This window comes from Schistocerca nitens, chromosome 6 (assembly GCF_023898315.1).
Source record: "Schistocerca nitens isolate TAMUIC-IGC-003100 chromosome 6, iqSchNite1.1, whole genome shotgun sequence".
NCBI classification, from domain to species: Eukaryota; Metazoa; Arthropoda; class Insecta; order Orthoptera; family Acrididae; genus Schistocerca; species Schistocerca nitens.
In genome coordinates, this window is record NC_064619.1 from 510,125 (window position 1) to 530,599 (window position 20,475).

A 20,475-nucleotide genomic window follows, 5' to 3' on the forward strand; every position below is an offset into this window, starting at 1 on the left:
CTTGTTTTTTTCGGCGCCCGCCGTGCGTACTACCGACGGCCGGCGCCGGCGGCCGGGGGCGGCGCTGGCGTCGCGCGCGTGCGCAGGCGCGGGGCGTCCGGCGGCGGCGGCGGCGGCGGTGGCGGCGGGCGGCCGGAGGCGGCAGTCGAGCGCGCTGATCGATAGCGGCCGGAGCGGCGCCGCAGCAGCTGCCGGCATGGCCCCCTCGTCCACCTAGCGGCATGCCCGCGCCGCGGCCGGCGCGCGGACCCGGGCCCGGCCCGGGCTGCCGCCGCCCCCGCCTGCGCCCCCGGCTGCTGGCCGCGCTGCTCGCGGCGGCCGCCCTCTTCTCCGCCGCCGCCGCCGAGAAGAACAAGTACTGTGAGTACGGCCGCCGCCATCTTCCGCTCTGCAGCCCGGCCGCGCCGCGCCGCGCCGTCCGAATCGAACGCGCCTCGCCTCGCCTCGCCTCGGCTGCCCGATATCTGGCGCGAGGCTCGCGCCGCACCGTAACGTAACGCTGCACGCCGTGACGCTTCCCGCTCGCTCGTCGGCGTTCTCTCGTGTCGAGTTGTCTGCGCGTCTTTCGGCCCCTCTAGTTAACCACTAAGTACTCCCCCGGCTCTCCCCATTGAGCGCATTCACTACTGCAAAAGGCGATGGAGACTTGTTCGTAGAATTGATTCCCGTTGCAGGCATAAAAACGTCAGTTTAAGGGCAAGATCATTATTCGCCCTGTGTGATTCAGTTGAAAGCTGGCAACATAGGACTACTCTAAAAATGCTCGATGCGACCGACTGCTGCTCCCTCGTGAATACTTGCGGTGTCATTCTGCTCAAGTGTAGCAGACCCCTACCAAATACGACTAACAGGGGTACTGAACTTATGCAGCAGCCCGAATTGTCGAAGGTTTTCCTGGACCGTGATAAAGCGTCAAGAGGCGCTGAGAAATGTGAAATGACAGACCATTGATGGTGAACTCGAATTATACCGTAAAAACTTACTTACAAAGTTTCAGTAACCACTTTTAAGCGAGCTATCTAGGAATACACTACAACCCTCAACTTATCGCTCCTGTAGGGATAGTGAAGGCAAGATTAGACTAATTGCCGTGCGCTCACAGATGTTTAAGCGGTAATGCTTCCCACGCTTCATACGTGAATGGAACGAGAAGAAGCCCTACAATGGAAACTACCGTCTGCTATGCATTTCACAATGAAGTCGCTTGCAGACTGTAGTTGGAGACCTAACTTAAATGCTAGTACACCATTCTCGTATCGTTAATGTCGACTCTGAAAACAGGAGCGTCTATTTCCCCTTCAGTACATCCTCAAATGTCCTGACGAAGCTGAGTGCGTCCCATCCCAGTGCTCCCATGGAGGAAATCGTGAGTCGAAGCGTGGTCATCTTCCCTCATAAACATCGCACAAGCACACTTTCTCTTAAGGTCTTCATACAATACTTTTCCGTGGTCATTGCATTCGCTTAGTAGATCGGAAACGCCATTCAGTTTTAGTATTTTGATGGATTCTCTAAATGCATCAGCAGGAAAAACAGATATTCACATGTGTTTCTTTGAAATAAAAATGCTACCTCTTCTATCTTGTAGAAATTGTACTATAGAGAATTTCATAATATCTACGTTCTTCATACTAAAACACGATCATCGGCTTTACAGGGCTATCGAATGGACTGTACGTACCAGTGCGGTTTAATAGATCACCGCGTGCAGCCTGACAGGGTTAGAGGTTCACTACTGTCGCTGCGTGGGTGGAATCACAGGCTGAATGTGATTTTGTTTCCTACGGCCGCTAATTGTGATGCTGTCAGTGTCACTGCAGAGTTCTGAAGTCATTCCAGGGCTTAATGCGGTAAATCAAGGGAAAGGAACTATTGTTCTGAACCGCTCGTATTATGCTGAGAGTCGCTCGAACGATCATTTCCGAGGGCTTTTGCACTCGCATAGCCACTCAGCGTCAGTTACTAGCATCGCTGAGTAGTAAACGTAAACTTGTTCGAGGAAGAAGTCGGACTTAAAACCACTCGTAATTCTGAAAGGACGGAGTACGTTACGACCGTTTACCAAAGTCAGAGGCACAATATTTTTGTTAGCAGATATATGTTTTATGCTCTGTCACTCCTGTGGACGCTCCAACATTTCACGAACGTGTACTTTCGTCCTTCTATACGATGTTTACGTGGTTAACGATGCGGGTGCGCAGTTTTGACTCCTAATCTAACAATTTTCCGTCGTATTTATTGCAAGAAGTTTCAGTGAACATTGTATCATGTAACTGATCATTATTTTTGATCGGATTAGGCAGAGAGAATGAAATGTGTAATGGACGGTGACCTGTAGCTCAAGCGACATTTTTACTGCCAGACGGATGAAGCCGCAATTAAAAAAGAGAAGTTAGAGCAGAAAGTATCGAATAAATCTCGTGTTTAAGCACTGTTGTCTGTTAGTGTAGGTCATTACTCGCCAAGCTACGCTTACTATACAACGAGGCCACACACGTCCGGGGCTCTCCAACATGTGCGCTGTGTCTCACCACAGGCTGTTCGCTTGTAGCTACGAGAGTGCAGACACCAGGTGTCACATCGCGGTCGTAGCAGGCCAATAAAAAGTACCGGACGAGTTACAGCCTGGTGTCTTCTTTCCGGGCATTTAGTCAGAGACTGTAGTATAGTAGCGTGTGCTTATGTTCACGTTTAGGGTTTGTGATGAGAACTTAGAACGTCAGCTGAGCACTAAGCCGACTTTCCGTTTCGGCAGTCCTAAAAAGGTATCCGATACCAGCAGATAAACTCTGAAGCCTACTGTAAAAGCCAAACATCATACATCCTTCTAAACTAGAGCAGATGATCTTCGTCTTAAGCTCAAATAGAAGAACAGGCTAATGAAGCCGAAGAACTCTGTTTTCGTGGACATGCCGCTACACGGGAGCCACTGGACCCACGAACCACCGCGCGACATCGAAGAGCAGGCAGCGCCGTCCCCCATACGTTGAGTAGCGGAGTGAGCGGGTCGCGATACGATGAGTGTGTGTGGGCTGCGCGTGAGTCTGGCCGTGGTGCTTGGCAGTGTGTGGCTGCAAGCAGTGAAACTCGTTGGCTGTGGTTTCGCGGGGGAAAGGGGGAGAGGGGAATGTTTCTCTGATTTTGGCACAGACTAATCGCTTCGGCTGTTGACTAAATGGATACAGAGTAGTGCGGGAAGACCTGAGCCAATGGAATATTGTTTATGAGTACCATTATGCGTCTATTAACGTCTAAAGAAAGACTGCCTTGTGACTGGACACAGCATTGGTTGATTTGCTGGATTGTACCGCTCTAAGCCTCGACCTGACGCTCTTGGTACAGATGTTTTTCTACTCACCTCGGAATCTACGAACAACTGCCCATTACGATTCAAGAAGACTGGAAACAAATTACACCTTTTATTGTGTCGCAAGCTGCTGCAAAGTCTACATCTAAGGTTGAACGCAGAAATAGTAGCAACAGAAGGTCATGTTCGCTATTAGTTATTTGGCTGTCGACTTTGAAATTCGATTTGTGGGCGCAAAGTTTATCTACCTGCGACATATGGACTGAAAGAAAGTGGTTTCCAAATACCGTCTTTGCTTCACATAGTACAACCCCCATTAGTTCCTCCAAAGGACTATATAATTTTTTCGCCGTGTCGTACTTCAACACTGAAATTGCAGATTCCCTTAGAAATACCGCACACATAATAAATTTCACGTCCAAAGTATCCCAAATTTCTGTTCACACATAAAATCTATGACGACAACTCTACTATATCTTCGTATACGTCGGTGTTTGCTCCTACAACATCAATTATCATTGGGCATTGTTATTTCATTTGTTCGGTGGTAAGATATGAATACTTGTCAGGTTAACAGAAAGCAATTATCGCTGTTTCGCAAGAAAATGAAATTCATCTTATGAATTGTTTGTTCTTTTGAAGTGAAAAGTTTACATCTTCAGTCACGATTTTATATTTATACGATTCTTTACCGAACGCTCTCAACACGACCTGTGAGTTTACAGGGGAAATCTAAAAACACCTTGAGTGGAGGGATTTCACAACATCAACGCTTCATGGATTTCATAAGCAATTAATGGTATCAAAATAATGTTTGCAGAAAGACACTTTACGGCTGTGTTTTTATTGCTTGTATCTGTTGTATATGGTGAGATACTGAATCAGCTATAGCTTTTTTAGTGGCATGATGTGATTTCTTTAACACTATTCGACATCTCGTGATCAGATGAGTAGAGTAATACTATATTTATCAATGCTAACACGGAAAATTTTCGCACAGATATCTGGAAAGAAATCGAAATGCGAAGCGACTGCATAGGGGGCAGTTTCGGTCCAATTATTCGATGTTTCACAGTTAACATATTTTTAGCTACTTTCTGGATGGCTTTCAATGCGATCTTATGATATGTCACAGTGCCCTTCTTATCAAGAGGTATCGAATGCCATTAAATACGCAATTTCTTTAACAAACGTGGTTACTGGAGTATCTCTACGAATGTAAGCGTTGCAGCAGAGTTCTCACTTTGCATATTACTGCTTGTCGAAAACGTCGCTTCTTGATCGGTTTATGAAATACCGGCGGTATCTACCTTTCGTTCAGTGCTCCGTGTTTGCTGTCGAGGCACGGGGAATACCGCGATTACTGTACCGGGGGAAGTCAGACGTCTGGTGCGGTCGAAATCTCGCTACGCCTTCGCCGCTCTGTCAGCCGGTGGCAAGCACAGACAGCACCACGCGTGTCAAATTGCTGAGGTGCCGCCCTGCAGCCACGCCGAGCCAACGCAGTTTGAAACAACGGACGATGGTGGCACACACAGCCTCCTGCATAGCACCTCCAATAGGGAGCGTTTTTAGCGCTGTCAATGTTTGTCGGGACTTTCTCAAACCGCTCGCCTGGGGGTTTGTACTTCCAGACGGCTTGAAGCTCGCCAGCACAAACATACCCCATAAAAAGTGAAGAGAAAAGTGCCTAACTTTAATACCTTTTGTTACCAGTACTGCTTTCTTTGCTCTTCGAGACCTATTAAAATATGAACAAAAATTTACCGTCAATAGTAGGATATGAGTGATGTACAACTAACCCGTCCTCCTACGGGACATGTTTCTCCCAGCGAATCACACTACGCGTGGTTTCCTTCGTGGTTCCCGCACGCTCTGAAACGAGCCGCTACATCTCACGGACCTTTCTCCTCATCCTGATTCGCGATTGCACCGCCTCCACCGGCAGTTGTCGGTAGCATCTGGCGCATTTATCACACACATTATTTACGAAAGTGGACGCGCGTAAAATTATTGTGTCAACTCCGTTACTTTAACTCCGTTAGCGATTCTCAAAGAAGAGCGAAGAAAATAACGAAGTGTATTCTGGGTTTGTCGATGCCTTGAACAGTAGATTTCTGCTAGAGGAACACTTCGTATGCTGCACAACGATCTGAGATATATATCAGTAGATGTTATTCGTTTACTCACCTGAATCTCCAACAAATTTTCGGTTTTAAATTAAGTATATGGATTTCAATATGTGTCTAATGTCAATTTGTGCATGCATAATATCCATATTCTCGATGTTGTATTGACTACCATCACTCCGAAGTAATATAAGTTTCAAAATCGAGATTATTTTCGGAATTTCATGAGAAAGATAGAGGAGATTTTTCCGAAGCTACTCTGCATCACTGAAAAATATACTTACCAGATCGATACAAACTTCAGGCAGTTCGTAAAGCCAAGAAACAGATATATAACAGATATATAACTTCATAATAGCAAAAAAACTTTCTGGCCATTGGGTAAGTAATGCAGTCGTTGACCTACGCAATAAGAACTGCAGCAAATACATTGTTTGTAATAAATTGCATCGAGTACTGCAGATTACACTTCTAGTAAATTAATAAAAAATCCTCAGAATCTTTTATAAACAAAATAGAGAAGAAGAAAAATGGGTGTACGTAGAAGCGATATTGCTGCTTTTCACTTGATAGATCACAAAGCTACCAATTACGCTGCGGTTTCAACATAACAGCACTTATCTTACTTGTTATACCTTCTAATAATGTCTATAGGCTGTAACTAATGACGTCAATATTTGATACTTGACTCTAAGAAATTGTAACAAAAACGACGTGATTTGATGGATCACCACTGGGCCATAGCATTGAAAAGGTATACTTCCACCACTCGTAGCATGTAGTACGAAAAGCATCAAATACAAGTTGTTAACTACAGATATGTACATTCCTCTCATTATATTATAGTAAATCGTACCAAAAATGACACTTTTCGAGAGACCCTCGATGTAATGTGGTTTTGAAACATCTAATATCACACCGCGCGTGCTATGATATAAAACTCACCAAAATCGAAGTTCAAAAATTCAAATGTGTGTCATTCATAAGGGACCAAACTGCTGAGGTCATCGGTCCCTCGACTTACACACTACTTAAACTGACTTACACTAAATTACGCACCCACGCCCGAGGGAGGACTCGAACCTCCGGCGGGAGGGGCCGCGCACTCCGTGACATGACGCCCCTAACCACGTGGCCAATACGGATTTCGTATGAGCTGATATAACATGGCGACACCTAAATTCTACTTTTCACGCGAAACTGATCCTGCATCTCCTTGACGACGTTGAAAGATGTGGCCTGGCACATTCTTCCTACCACGCTTCGCAGTGTGGTGGAATGTGGAATTCCACGCTGTGACGTCAGCAGTTCTTCCTCCACGAAGGTTTTCAAGTCCTATTAGAGGTTAACTTTAACATCAGTCACACGTCAGGAACACGCAAACCTATTTGAATATCTCACGGGGTACTCTTCATCCTTTTCTTCTACTAATCATAGCTTTTTATTATTATGAATATATGTTAGTTATGATACTGAGATAATTAAGAAGCTTGTTATATAAGTTTTAACCTTTTTGTGGACGATAATTCACATCTTGCACGAACTATCTATATGCAAACTTCGTACAAAGCCTATATCTGCGTAGTTTATATAACGAAGACGAGACGTTGCACAACACAATACTACCAGTTGAGACAAGAAGACACGTTTCTTCAGTATTTGTTTACCGCGCATGCTAGCAACGAATGCAAACCTGTCAACAGTAAACTTATAATTTCGTGCTGTTAACGCATACTTACATGTATTCATGAAAGCTTGACATGATTTCAAGTGGAGATAAATCCGCAAAAACTGGATTATTATTGTAATATTTTTTATTACACTGTTTGTCGTATTTGTCTTTACATCTATAATTGGTTTCGCTCATAAGCTGAACACCCTCAGGCCAAACCGTTAGCTTCATGTGCCGTGCGCGGTGTCCTAAGTTAAGGACTTACGAAGGCTGCTCGCAGCGCGCAGAACTGACGGGTTGCTCTGAACTACTATTGATCGGTGGATGTTCAGAATCTGAACGAAACGGTTACTGTTGTAAAGACAAATGCGACAACAGATTGTAATAAAACATATTACATGTATTTAATATCTTTATAATGCTGTGTCACGCACGCAACCTTCATACATCATTACTCTATCAATTATAATAAGATCAGTACTCCTTATCGCTTAGGCCTACACTGAATACAAGTCACAAGTAAACGAAAGTCAGCAAAACATAATTTGGTTTGCGGAAGGTGAAATAAAGACAGTGGCAAATGTTAAAACTAAAAGTAAGAAGAAAAACATGTGAATATGCTTTGTTACACGTGTTACATTATTTCAAGCAACTACAAATGCGGTTGAGAGCTTAAAACGATACTTCTGAGTGAAAGAACATTCAAAGACGAGAAACTGCATTTCACTATCAAAGCATTTCTTTTTGCCACATGTATTGAGGAAGGTAAACTGTTAGGGAATATTCAAGCACACAGCTCTCTTATGAAATGACAAAACATAGTGGAGATGATGAAAACTAGTTGGACAGAAAGAAAGCTTAATGAAACATCAATGTAGTAAAGTTTGGAGAAAACCAGCACCTACATCTATACTTTGTAAGTCACGGTATCTGGCGAAGGATGCTTCGTGAAGGACTGTCGTTTCCTCCCTGTCTCGTTCCATTCACAGATGTTTCACCAAAGAACTGCCGGTGATAATAGTCTGTATAAGCTCTATTCGTCTGGTTTTACCGTCGTAGGAGCTTCGCGAAATATTAGTGCATATTCGTATTTTCGTATTGTTCGACAAGGACGTCTGAGACACTCTCATGCTTACCAGACGAACCTCGGACGAAACTAACTGCTTTTATTTGGGGTGTCTTTAACTCCCCTGGCAATCCTGCCACAGACCCAGACTGAGAAGAAATACTCGACAACTGATCGAGGATTTGGCAAACTTCATCTTCTGTTTCCAGTCTGCGGCGGAGTGTGCGCTCATTTAAAATCTCCTGGCAGAGTAAAACTATGTGCCGGACCGAGACTCGAACCCAGGAACATTGCCTCTCGCGGGCAAGTGGTCTACCAACTGAGCTATACGAGCCCACTCACCTCCCGTCCTCACAGTTTTATTGCAGCCAGTAGCATATCTCCTACGTTGCAAACTTCACAGAACTTCTGCTGCGTATCTCGTGGGACTAGCATTCCAGGAAGAACGGATATTGCAAAGGTGTGGGACAACTGCAACCCAGGAGACTGTTTACACGCCTTCACAATGTCCTTTCTTCCAGGAGTGATAGGTCCCGCGAGGTATGCGGGAGAACTTCTGTGAAGTTTGCAGGGTAGGAGAAGAGCGGCTGGCTGCAATAAAACTGTGACGACGGGCAGTGACTGGCGCTTGGATAGGCCAGCTGGTTGAGCACTTGTCCGGAAAAAGCAAAGATCCCAGTTTCCAGTACCAGTCTAGCAAACACTTTTAGTCTGCGAGTAAGTTTCATCTGTTGTTGTTGAAACACGAGGGTTATTGGGAAAGTAAGGATCGATCGGTCGCGAGATGGAAACCACAGTGAAAATCCGATGAAATTATGCTAAGGTATATTGGGCAATGTCTTTACTATGCCCGTCGATCGCGTTACGTCGTTCTTTTTAGTTCTGAGCACACAGGGAGCACATGAAGATACCTAGAACAATAGTGCCTCCTGCCAAGTACGAGGGCCTGGTGATAAATTTCGCCTGAAGCTATGCAGCCAACATTACATAACTGTCGTTCGTTTTATTCTTCAAAACAATTCTCAGCCGCATTCTACAGGGGCAATGAAGATGCTCCTGCATCGTTTTCAATTGGAAATGTTTGATTACCCACAATACAGCCCGTAATTTTCTCCCTCTGAGTTTCGTCTCTGCTCACGTGAACCGCTGGCTATGAAGCCAACATTTTGGCACAGACAACGAGCTGTAGGCGAGCGTAGAGAATTGGCGGAAAGCACTGGAAGCTGCCTTCTATAACGAGGGTATTGGAAAGTTGGTAAACACTACGACAGACATCTAAGTCGGATCGGCGACTATGGAGATAAGTAGCTGGAAGTTGTAGCTAACTGTTGCAAATAAAACATTTTTGATTTTCACTGTTGTTTCCATTTCGCGAGGTATCGTTCCTCACTTTCCGAATAGCCCTCGTACATTTCCTTGTGATTCTTCTAATGAATCTCAATCCAGATTCAGCCCTTCCCTCAACACTTATCATATGCTTATTACATTTCACTCCTTTATTATTGTTAGTGTTAACAGTCGTCTAAATGAAGCATTAATGTATCTTCCTGCTATTTCTGTGCAGGATATTTCACTGGTTCATGCTAAGGATTGACTGTCGGTGTCTGCACCGAACATATCATTCTACATTTAACTACCATATTCTGGCGTTGTACCTTCCCGATGTACATCAGCATCGTATCCCTACAGTTCCATGGGTCTTCCGACCTAATCCGTGACGTGACCCAAAGAAGGCCCCTACAGTCCGATGCGTCGCTTCTTACTCGGCCCAGAGCAGGAGAGGCGTCCCTCACCAAGCTCTTGTTGCTCCGCCTAGAAACACATCCCTCCTGACTAAATAGTTGATGGGTGAACGACCGGGTGTCACTGTCCAACGGTCACAATATTTCGGCGAGCGACCGCGTTGCACAGGTGTGGTGACGAACTGATCGCCTGCTAGGTGGTGCAGGACTCGAGTCTCCTCCTCTTCTCCCCCTGATCTGTCGCTCTGTAAGCGGTGCGCGCCCGGGCACTGGCGTGCCTCCAGCAACTTCTCCCCCTCTCTTCCCGACGCCGAGTCCCTCCGTCCGGGGTTCTCGCCTAGGGACGCACCGTGCGGCCTCTCCGCCGTTGCTCTGCCCGCCCCGGCGTCAGTGCGCTGTGGGCTGCTTCCTTCCTCCTCTTAATCAGACTCGATGCGGGTTCACATGCTGTACTAAACTGTGGCCACTGTCACGACTGTCAACGGTTCCCTTACTCAAATGTCGACAGATTCCTTAACGACGCAGTCCCACAAGTTACACGTATGTATCGCCAAGCTTAGTATGGACGTAATCCATGCCGTGTAATCCCGCAACTGCCGACTTGTTAGGCTGCTACAGTGTGGTGAGGTGTTGGTGTTCTCTTCGTCAGTACTCAGTCTTAGGTTTCTGGAAGCCATGCTGTATTGGCAGGTGATCTGACTGATTCCAGACTTCCGTTGCCCGAGATCATCCTTCGCACTATCAAGCAGTGTCTGTGTTTTATCTGGTGGGCGGAAGACGGTCTTCATTTGATGTTTCCGAAGAATTCGTCATATCGTCCCATATAATCCGCTACAAAATTGAATAACTGCAATGACCGCTTCGTCTTGAGTTTCCTCTTTTTCTTTCCGCCGCTTTTTAGAGTCGGTGTAAGACGTAGAGCTCTCGGAATTTTCCACTGTGTAGCCGTTTTTCGGAACATTGTCCTCAGACGTTCAAGTTCTAAGTTGAGGTTCTCATTATTGGAGAGAGTGCGAAACTTATGTAGCAATAACGCGAGCACGACTTTCCTATACGCCGGGTAGTGGAAGCTGTCGGCATGCGAGTTCAGCTCTGTGTGTGCCTTCTTATGGTACACGCTGCAGCCCAACGTGCCGTCCGTTCTTCTTTTCACTGGGACATCCAGAAAGGGGAACAAGACCTCGGACTACAGAAATCCGGGATCTGTCAGATCCCCTGCTAATGTGGCTTACATAGATCAAACGATGCGTACTGTCGAAGATCGTTTTCGAAGACACCAACGGCACACCAGACTGCAGCAACCTAACAAGTCGAAAATTACGCAACATTTCCTATTGGAATTACACGATACCAAGGTCACAATAGACACCTACTTCTGGAAACGTATAATTAAAGAATACATCAAGTTTCGGGTCATAGGAGCTATAGCCTTAGTCAGGCCTGAGAGCCCTCATTGAATCTCATTAAGAAGAGGAAGGAGATACCCCTCGATGAACTGACTCAAGGGTGCAAGCAGAGCAACAGCAGACACGGCGCCAGGTCGCATCCCTGGGCACGAACCTTGGACGGAGCGACTTGTGGCGCGAGGAGGGGACGAGGAGATGCAGGACGCACGCCAGCACCTGGGTGCGGAGCGTGTACAGAACGCCTGGTCGGAGGGGGTGGGGTGGGGGCGGAGATATAAGTCCTGCGCCTGCTCTCAGGCGATCAATTCTTCAGCCCACCTGATGATGCCAACGTGGTCGTCTGAGGAAATGTTGTGTCCGATGGGCACTCGTGAACTGTTCCGTCTTGAATTACGCCGGGAGATGCTGAAGAAACACAACGCCCCTCGTCCCACCAGTGCGCCGCCATCCACCCCTCACGGTACGGGCAGCACTCACTTCCCAGATCCCAAGAGCTGTCTCACTGAAGTTTGATAACGAGCGCACACACACATATATATATGTGGCGTCCCACCTAAAGTTGCCAGCACATGTATTTACGAAATGAGACGTAATGTGAGAAATGCAGTGGGCCAGGGATCCAGCACCTATGCTATGAGCTCGCGCAATGGGCAAGAATGCACAACCACTACAAGTACACAAACATCACCTTCAACACAAACTTAAGTTTTTCTAGATGGGACGTGTATTTTTTTAAACGGAAATGAAAACTAGAGGTACAATTAGTGATGGCAAACTTGGTTTTACCTCTCTAAACCTTATACTTTCTTAAATACTTAGACTCTAAAATGTAATGGACACAGTGCTATAGTTCCTGCCGCAATGCTGAAATTCCGTAATGTGGATTGCCTTCCCTGGCCTGGCGCCAGCTTTAGGCAACCTTTTCTCGGATGCTGTTGCCATCCTTTACAATCAACGTATTTCAGAAGGTATGAGGTTTAGAACAGTGAAAACAATTCTGCCGCTCTAATTCTACTTTCAGATTTCATTCCCGTAGAAAAAACAAACATGTGGCGTTTAAAAAGCCGTAACTTTGTGTTGAAAGTGATGTTTGTTTTCTTGTAGGGGTTGGGTATTCTGGCCCATTGTGTGAGTCCCTGGTCAGTTGCATTTTTCACATTTTGCTTCATTTCGGAAATATATGAGGTGGCAGAGTTAGGTGGGACATTCCGTATTCAGGGTGGTGAAAACACTCTGGAAATCTTATAAGGGTGTTGCTGGGTGGATTGTGCTGAGAAATAATGTTAAGAAAAAAAATCGTTATATTGCGCCGTTTCTGAGTTGCTTAACGTTAACGTTAACCAATCAGGCCGTTGCGCGGGCAAATTCAAGCGGCCTGCCGGATACAATTAGATACGTGAAATGTATCTGCAGTTGCGAATGTGGACAACCATCAGCTGTATAGTGAAATGACGACAATGAAAATTTGGGCCGGACCGTGACTCGAACCCGCATTTCCCGCTATCCAAGCACGACTCACAATCAGAAACTTCCATATGTCGTCAACCATTTATCTACAACCTGTGTGTGTGTGTGTGTCTGTGTGTGTGTGTGTGTGCATGTATGTCTGTGTGTGTGTGTATTAAACCGGGGACCTAGAAACGACGGAGGGGATTCGTCCCGTCGTAGCCCTCAGTGGTTCACAACCCCACAACAGACCACAGCAGTCCACACACCCTACAGCCGCCCCACACTGAACCCAAGGTTATTGTGGGGTTCAGCCCCCAATGGACCTCCTCCCCGGGAACGTGTCATACTAGACGAGTATAGCCCCAAATGTTTGCGTAGTAGGGTAATTATGGTGCACATATAAGTGGAGACAGTGTTGGCGCAGCAGTCGCTGACATAGCGTAACTGTGGCGGAGTAAGGGGAACCAGACCGCATACGGCGAGGCGGATGGAAAACCGCCTTGAAAACCATCCACAGGTTGTCGACACAGGACCTCAACACTAATCCGCCGGGCGTATTCGTGCCGGGGGCTGGCACGCCTTCCCGCTCGGGAAACAGGGCGTTAGATCGCGCGGCTAGCCGGGTGGGCCTACAAATGTACTCGTGCATCCAGTATGTATGTTCCTGTACAGGCGAGACATTTTACTTGAAAGGGGCTTGCCCTGTGTCGTCGGAAAAATACGATGCTACAGTGCCTGCGTTATTTCGAATTACGATGCAATGTTCCTTTGGACTTGCACGCATGTCCAAAGGAACATTGCATCGTAATGCGGAATAACTAAGGCACTGAAATGTCGTAGATACAGTCAGTGTCAGTTATTCCCACAGGGTAGATGACAGCGCTCTAGACTGCCCAGGCTTTGTTTCGGTCTGGGCCCTCACTGCCGTCGCATGTCCGATTTTTGTATCGCACGGTTGTTTGGTCTTAGGAAACAAAACGAAGCAAACGTTTGGTGACATCATTCCCCGGCGGGCCTCTTGAATTCACACGAGCAATGGTCTTATTGATTACTTCATTTCTAATTAACTCGGAAACGTTGCAACGTATCGAATTTTTGCTTAACAGTTATTTCTCAGGACAGCTCACCACGAGACACCCTTTCAAACTTTTTAGACTTTCCTGATCCGACTCCCCCCCTCCTCCCCCCTGTTTATACAGACTGAGGCACTAACTATTGCCACCTAGAATAACTTCGAAAGTAAGATAGTAGCTGAGCATGAAAGTCGGCTTTTCTTTTTCTTTTTTTTAATGGGATGCTACAGTTTGGTACTTATTTTCTGATAGCGGCTATCGAGAGAAATTCAATGATGTGTAACAGTAAGGTCTTTGAAGGTCAACGAAGGTCAAAAAGGTGACATGAATGTCCATTTACAGAAGGTGCGTCAAATCGCAAGTGAATCTTGCATGAGCCAGTGTAGTGTTGTTCGTATTCTCCATCGCCATAAATATCATCCTTACCAAATCAGTCTCCACCGAGAAGAGGGATGACACATTTATTAATTTGATTTTGTTTACTGACGAGGCTACATTCACGAACCATGGAAATGTTAATTAGCATAACATGCATTATTGTGCAACTGAAAAGCTATGTTGGCTGCGGCAACTGCACAACAAAAACCGTGGTCGGTAAAAATATATGGTGTCGGATTTTGGAGGACAGAATTATAGGCCCCTATTTCATCGAAGGAAATCTTAATGGTAGGATAGACACCACATTCCTGCAAGAAACCTTCTGTTCAAAATGGCTCCGAACACTATGGGATTTAACTTCTGAGGTCATCAGTCCCCTAGAACTCAGAACTACGTAAACCGAACACACATCCATGCCCGAGGCAGGATTCGAACCTGCAACCGTAGCGGTCGCGCGGTTCCAGGCTGCAGTGCCTAGAACCGCTCGGGCACCCCGGCCAGCAAACCTTAATTCTGTTATTGGAAAAAAATAGCTTTAGGAACAAGGAACAGAATGTGGTATCAACACGATTGGTGACCGGCACATTTTTCGCTGATGGCTAGAAATGAGTTGCAGGGACAATTCCGAAATTCTTGGATTGGACGCGGAGGAAATGTGTCGTGGCCGGCTCGTTCGCCAGACCAGACGCCTCTGGATCATTTTTTGTGGGGATTCGTAAAAGACATTGTTTATAAAGACGTTACAACTACACCTGAAGGTATGGGAGAGAGAATTGTCTGAGCATGTGGTTCGATAAGTGCCGATGTGATACGGAATACCACTGAATCCACGATGATAAGATTGCAGAATTGCATTTATACCAATGGTCATCACTTCGAACACCTTCTGTAAATGGACGTTCATGCCACGTTTGTGACCTTCGATGACCTTCAAAGACGTTACTGTTACACATCACTGGATTCATATCGACAGTCGCTATCAGAAAATAAGTGCCAAACTATAGCTTCCCATTTAAAAAAAAAACAAAGCTGACCTTCATATCTCTGAAGTAACCCACCGAGCAACAAAAAACCAACGTCATATTATGATCCCCGTTCTCCCATGCAACTTTTGTCCCACAAACGTTTCAGCTACTATCACATATTCGGTGTTTTTCTTGGTGGCAACAGTTAGTGACCCACCCTGTGTGTCATCGTTTGGAAGCGTAATTATCAGTCGCGGCCCGCTGCGAGTTGCTCCATTTAGACGGCGCTTGCGAGCTGGGAAGAGGACGCGGTCTGTCCCTCGAGGATAGTGGAGCGCTGCGGCAGGAGGGGCGAACTTTCTGTCAGAACAACAACAGTTTGATGGCGCACAGCTCTCTTCGACGCGGCCGTGCTGTGGGTCTGCGTGGAGTGCATACGAGTTGTTCCTGACCCGGACAGTGCACTCGGCCCGTCGCTTATGATTTGCTTTGGTGGATGTTTAGGGCTACACATACAAGCCGCCATTCTCACAATGCTGCTGCAGTTATTTCGACCCATTTTTATATGTTCATTTGTGGTCATTTCTGTTAGCAATTAAATTGGGCTCGACCACAAGCTATGTTACTCATAAAATTTTTCAGGTCTTATTGACGTCCATCTGTTTCGAGATAATTCAGGTTTGATTTATTAGTTTCTGTGGTATCAGTTTTAAATTATTGCGTATCCAAATTTATAAAATTCTTTTTTCGAGGTTTCTCTTGAAAATGAAATTGTCTGATGATACGCTGATTGCGCTTGTCCATAACTGAACCAGCCAGCCCTCCACTCCACGTCATAACTACTTGACCTTACGAGCCTGTATCATTGTATACAGGCTTTGGACAAAAATATGGGACCACTGAGAGAAATGCGTGCTTGAACAGTCATGTAGGTTGCTCTGTTGTATCTAACCACGAACTTCACTTGCTGCGTAGTGTCAACAAAGAGTTGCAAGTGTCTGCGCTGATCAGAACAGTGTTCCGTGTAGTAGTTGGCATATTATGTGGAAGTTAAGTGAATTCGAAATTGAGAAAATTGCTGGCACTGGTATGGTGGGTGCATCCGTAGACAACATAGCCGATATGTTTGGTGTCTGACGAGACACCGCATCCAAGATTCATTCCACATACATGGTGCGCGGGAAAACACCATCCGATATGTCACTGGGCGGACGAAAGTGTGTTTGAAGTGATCGTGACAAACGGACGTTCAAGAGGATTGTGACAAAAAATATAGATAAATAAAATGACGACTGTTGCGAAAGTCTGCAGAACCGCAATGTCACACTCGCGAACTCTGTCAGCACAGAAGCAACATAAACTAATTCCATAAGCAGGAGATTTCAGGTAGAGATGGAATTCAGAAACCACTCAATCACTGATGCAGATGTCAGTAACAGAAAAACTTGTTGCCGAAGCCTTAAAACTTGGACCTCTGGCCAAGTACGTCCAAAGAGTGAAACACGGCGGGCGTTCGGTGGTGATTTGGGGAGCGATATCTTCATATTCCACGCACCCCACGGTTACTCTGCAAGGTGGCATTACTGCCAATTATTATGTGAGGATAATCAGGTTCAGCCCACTGTACAACGTTTTTCTCAAATGGAGATGCTGAGTCCCGAGGTGACAGGGCACCTTTTCAAAGAACTCGCATCGTCCAGGAGTGATCTTGTGAGCACCAGGATGAATCGTCGCATCTCCCCTGGTGGCCGCAGTCACCAGATCTCAGTATTATTGAGTCTTTGTGTTCTGCTTTGCAGAAAATGGTGCGTGATCGCTACCCACCTCCGTCACCGATGCCTCCACTTTCCACTGTTCTGCAGCATTAGTGATGTGAGTCTCTCTTGAACGCCACACAAATCTGTCTTTATTCGTTCCGAGACGACTGGAAGCCGTTTCGAACTCCAGCTTCGTTCCCACACCGTATAAGCATCGTAATGCTTTGTGTTTCCATATTTTCGTCCAACCGCTGTACATGAACACTCCCCTGGGATATGCCTGGCGCTTCTTCAACAGCTTGCGATCCTCTTCTGTAAGAACGTCATTTCTAATGGCCAGAAATTTTTCAGTCTCATCACAGAGGAGGTCTGATATTTACAAGATCTCATTTTTCACAAGACACATGAGAATAAGGAGCGACATCGGATGTCCTTCTCGAGTCAACTTGAGCGTCGTTACACGCTACAGTCTCGATCTTGCGGGTGAACAGAGCGAGCCGAGTTTCAGGAGATCGCTGTTTACATAATCTATGGTGATCCCTAGTGCCGATAGTTTCCATTTCCGAAATGTTCTCAGCTTGCGAGCACAAATCGTGTTTCATTATCCTACAACACGCTGCTCAGCGTTATATGACGTCTTCAATCATATACACCTTTCTCCAAAGGCTTGGAGCAGTTCATGGTTGCCAGTGTCAAACGATTAACTGTTGCTACTATTTACTTGTCCTCATTTCGTGGTCTTGCGGTAGCGTTCTCGCTTCCCGCGCACGGGGTTCCGGGTTCGATTCCCGGCGGGTTCAGGGATTTTCCCTGCCTCGAGATGACTGGGTGTTGTTGTGTCGTCTTCATCATCTTCATTCGTCCACATTACGGTCGGAGGAAGGCAATGGCAAGCCACCTTCGCTAGTACCTTGCCTAGTTGGCGGTGCGGGTCTCCAGCATCGTCCCCTACGCTCCTCGAAGTATGGGACCTCATCATCGTCATCATCATCACTAATTATTTACCATCGTAAGGCACTTGCGACGATAAAAGAGTGAAACTAAAATCATTACACCGACTAACAGGCTGCTACAAAATGCTTATCTTTTAGACGAATGAAGATGGTTGTGTAAATTAGTGATCAAATACCATACTCTAGGCTATAAACACACATGTGCGAGTGACAGCATCTATCAATCACAGAAATTATTTTGCATCTCATACCCAACGAATAGTTTCTGATGGTAGTATTTTGTCTGTTTACAGAAAAATGCACCTATAGAAACAGGGATGGTCGCAAGAAAACAGCATACTCACTTCACCTGAGATTTAACTTCGTTACATGTGACTAACGTTGTTACAGGTGCATGCGATACCATACACTGGATGGATTGGATAATTTCCCTCAGATTGTATGTCCACGTACAAAGGTTGCGCACAGAAAAGCACTCAAGAGGAAAATTAAAACACAACTCCCTGAAACTATTGTTTCACAGAAATGAAGATAGCTTTTCACATATTTTACTAGGTGTACAATTCATAAGGTAACAGTAGCATCGCCTTAGATCTCTGGAGAGATGATTAGGAACAACTATTTTAGAATATGTTATAGCGTCCAGCTGCAGTGCATTTTCACATCGCGCTTAGAGTGTGGGGTTCATCTTGGGGCATGTCTTTCGCTCTTCTTTCGCCCGCTATAATGCAGTAATGCAGACCCTACTGGAAGCCGTCCTGTCGTATCCAACATTCACGCTGTGTGGGGAACAACTGGCGGCACCTGTATGGGGTTTGAGATGTTTAGTGTGTGTGGCTCCCTCACTTTTCAGGTACCGCTACAGCCAGGCTGAACGACGTTCGCTCTCTCACCATGGCTCCCGGATTGGTCCTTTCTATTGCTGCCTGACAGACTACGCTAGTTGCCACTCTTCAAATGGACGCTTCACTCGTAAATGCCATCGAATAGCATGAAAGATTATGTGCTCTCTTCACAAAGCTCATTACTGAATTCTTATTATTTTAGTCATATTAGGCACTGATAGCACCAAAATTTCGTACCAATCGATGCAATATAATGTTCATTCAGTCCACCATACAATCTACATTTCTTGCTGTGCCTTAATAGACAGAAACCAATGACACAGAAATATCCAGAAAACAGCTCAAAGTGATTTTAATTTATCTGCTCTCGACTTACAAGGACAAACGGACCAAGGAAGTAGTACCGCCTACAGTATCATAAAAGTGCCTCGTAAATCTAGTTCAGCTTCTCACGAGCGATGCAAAAGTTTTTGACCTTGACGTTTATAACTTTCGACTCCGTCGTTTCCAGCCATGATACCTTACCTCAAATTGACACATTTACCGTTCTTCATCATCCTTGAAAGTTTGTATCATCATCGTGGAATCATCCTGTCTATTGCGAACATATATGGTCTTCTAAACACTTATTTGGATTTTACCGTTTTCACATCTGAAGAATTGTCTCCGTTACGGACAACATATTACGCTAGAAACTCTTCAAATCCCATCAAGAAGCTGGTAAAATATTGCGTAAGCTCGAATTTTGTTCACTGAGCGAGTCGAAGTTACTGTATCGAGCGGGTGCTGGAAGTCAGCTTGTCGCGGAATTTGAGCAGAAGAGCCGTCAGCGGGTACACAGCTTTCGCTTCCAGACGTAGGGAGGAACATTGTCTGTGGTGTGACTGAGAAGTCACATGCTGTCAGTGTGTGGGGCGCCTTCCGCTGCTGCGGGGCTGACTGGATGTCGTGCGCTGCGGCGAGGGTGGCGTCGAGCGGCACTTGTGGCCGGCACGCACTCTGCGTGGTGCGTGAGCCGCGTGCCGTCTGCGGCCGTGTCGCCGCCGCCGCCGCCGACGACGACGCCGACGCCACAATCGATTCGGCCGCCGTGCCGGCTGCTGAGGGCGCCGGGGGTGGGGGTAGGGGGTGGGTGCTCCCTCTCCTCCCACAACCGTCCACCCTTCCCCTACCGACCTGTGATTGCGGCAGCGTCGGCACGTCACACACCCACGCTCATCCCCCATCCCAACACACACAAACGCACTCACGACTCCGTCCGATCATTTAAAAAGTCCCTTTTCTGCCGAGCTTCTTCCCTTTGTAAACACTTGCCATCTCTATGATCTGTCAGGACACCGTTGAAATACGAGATGATAATTGAAATAAGTTTTAAAAACCTATACAGCTACAGTTTTTCTTGTCCCCAGACTTCTGGGCAGTTTGATGCGCCACGCTGCGTCTTCCTCTCCGGTGCTAGCATTTGAATTTAAGAGCAATACTTGCCCAGAACGTCCTCGTTCCCTTCTTGTTCACAGGGTCAACCAAAACTCCAACGAAAAACCTTCACAGTTTTTTCAGGTATACCTTCTGAGTATTTTGCAATAAAGGACCCACGATTTGCGGCGGAGTTACTGCATTTCGTGTGCTCTCTTGCCCAATTAGCTTTGTATCTGTATTGCACTGAAAATAGTGCAAATGTCGAGGGTGTGGTGCGCTGTACATATTCATTCCGCTCACTCACGGTACCTGGT

At 46.2% G+C, this 20,475-nt stretch overlaps 1 protein-coding gene across 1 annotated transcript in view; it reads left to right on the plus strand.

Annotated features, from left to right (window-relative positions):
* The first annotated feature begins 221 nt into the window (after nt 1–221).
* LOC126262642 (uncharacterized) overlaps nt 222–20,475 on the plus strand; it is a 358,396-nt gene continuing 338,142 nt past the window's right edge. The window contains exon 1 of the mRNA XM_049959403.1: nt 222–360. Coding sequence (XP_049815360.1) covers nt 222–360 — 139 coding nt within the window. The remainder of the gene's footprint in view (nt 361–20,475) is intronic.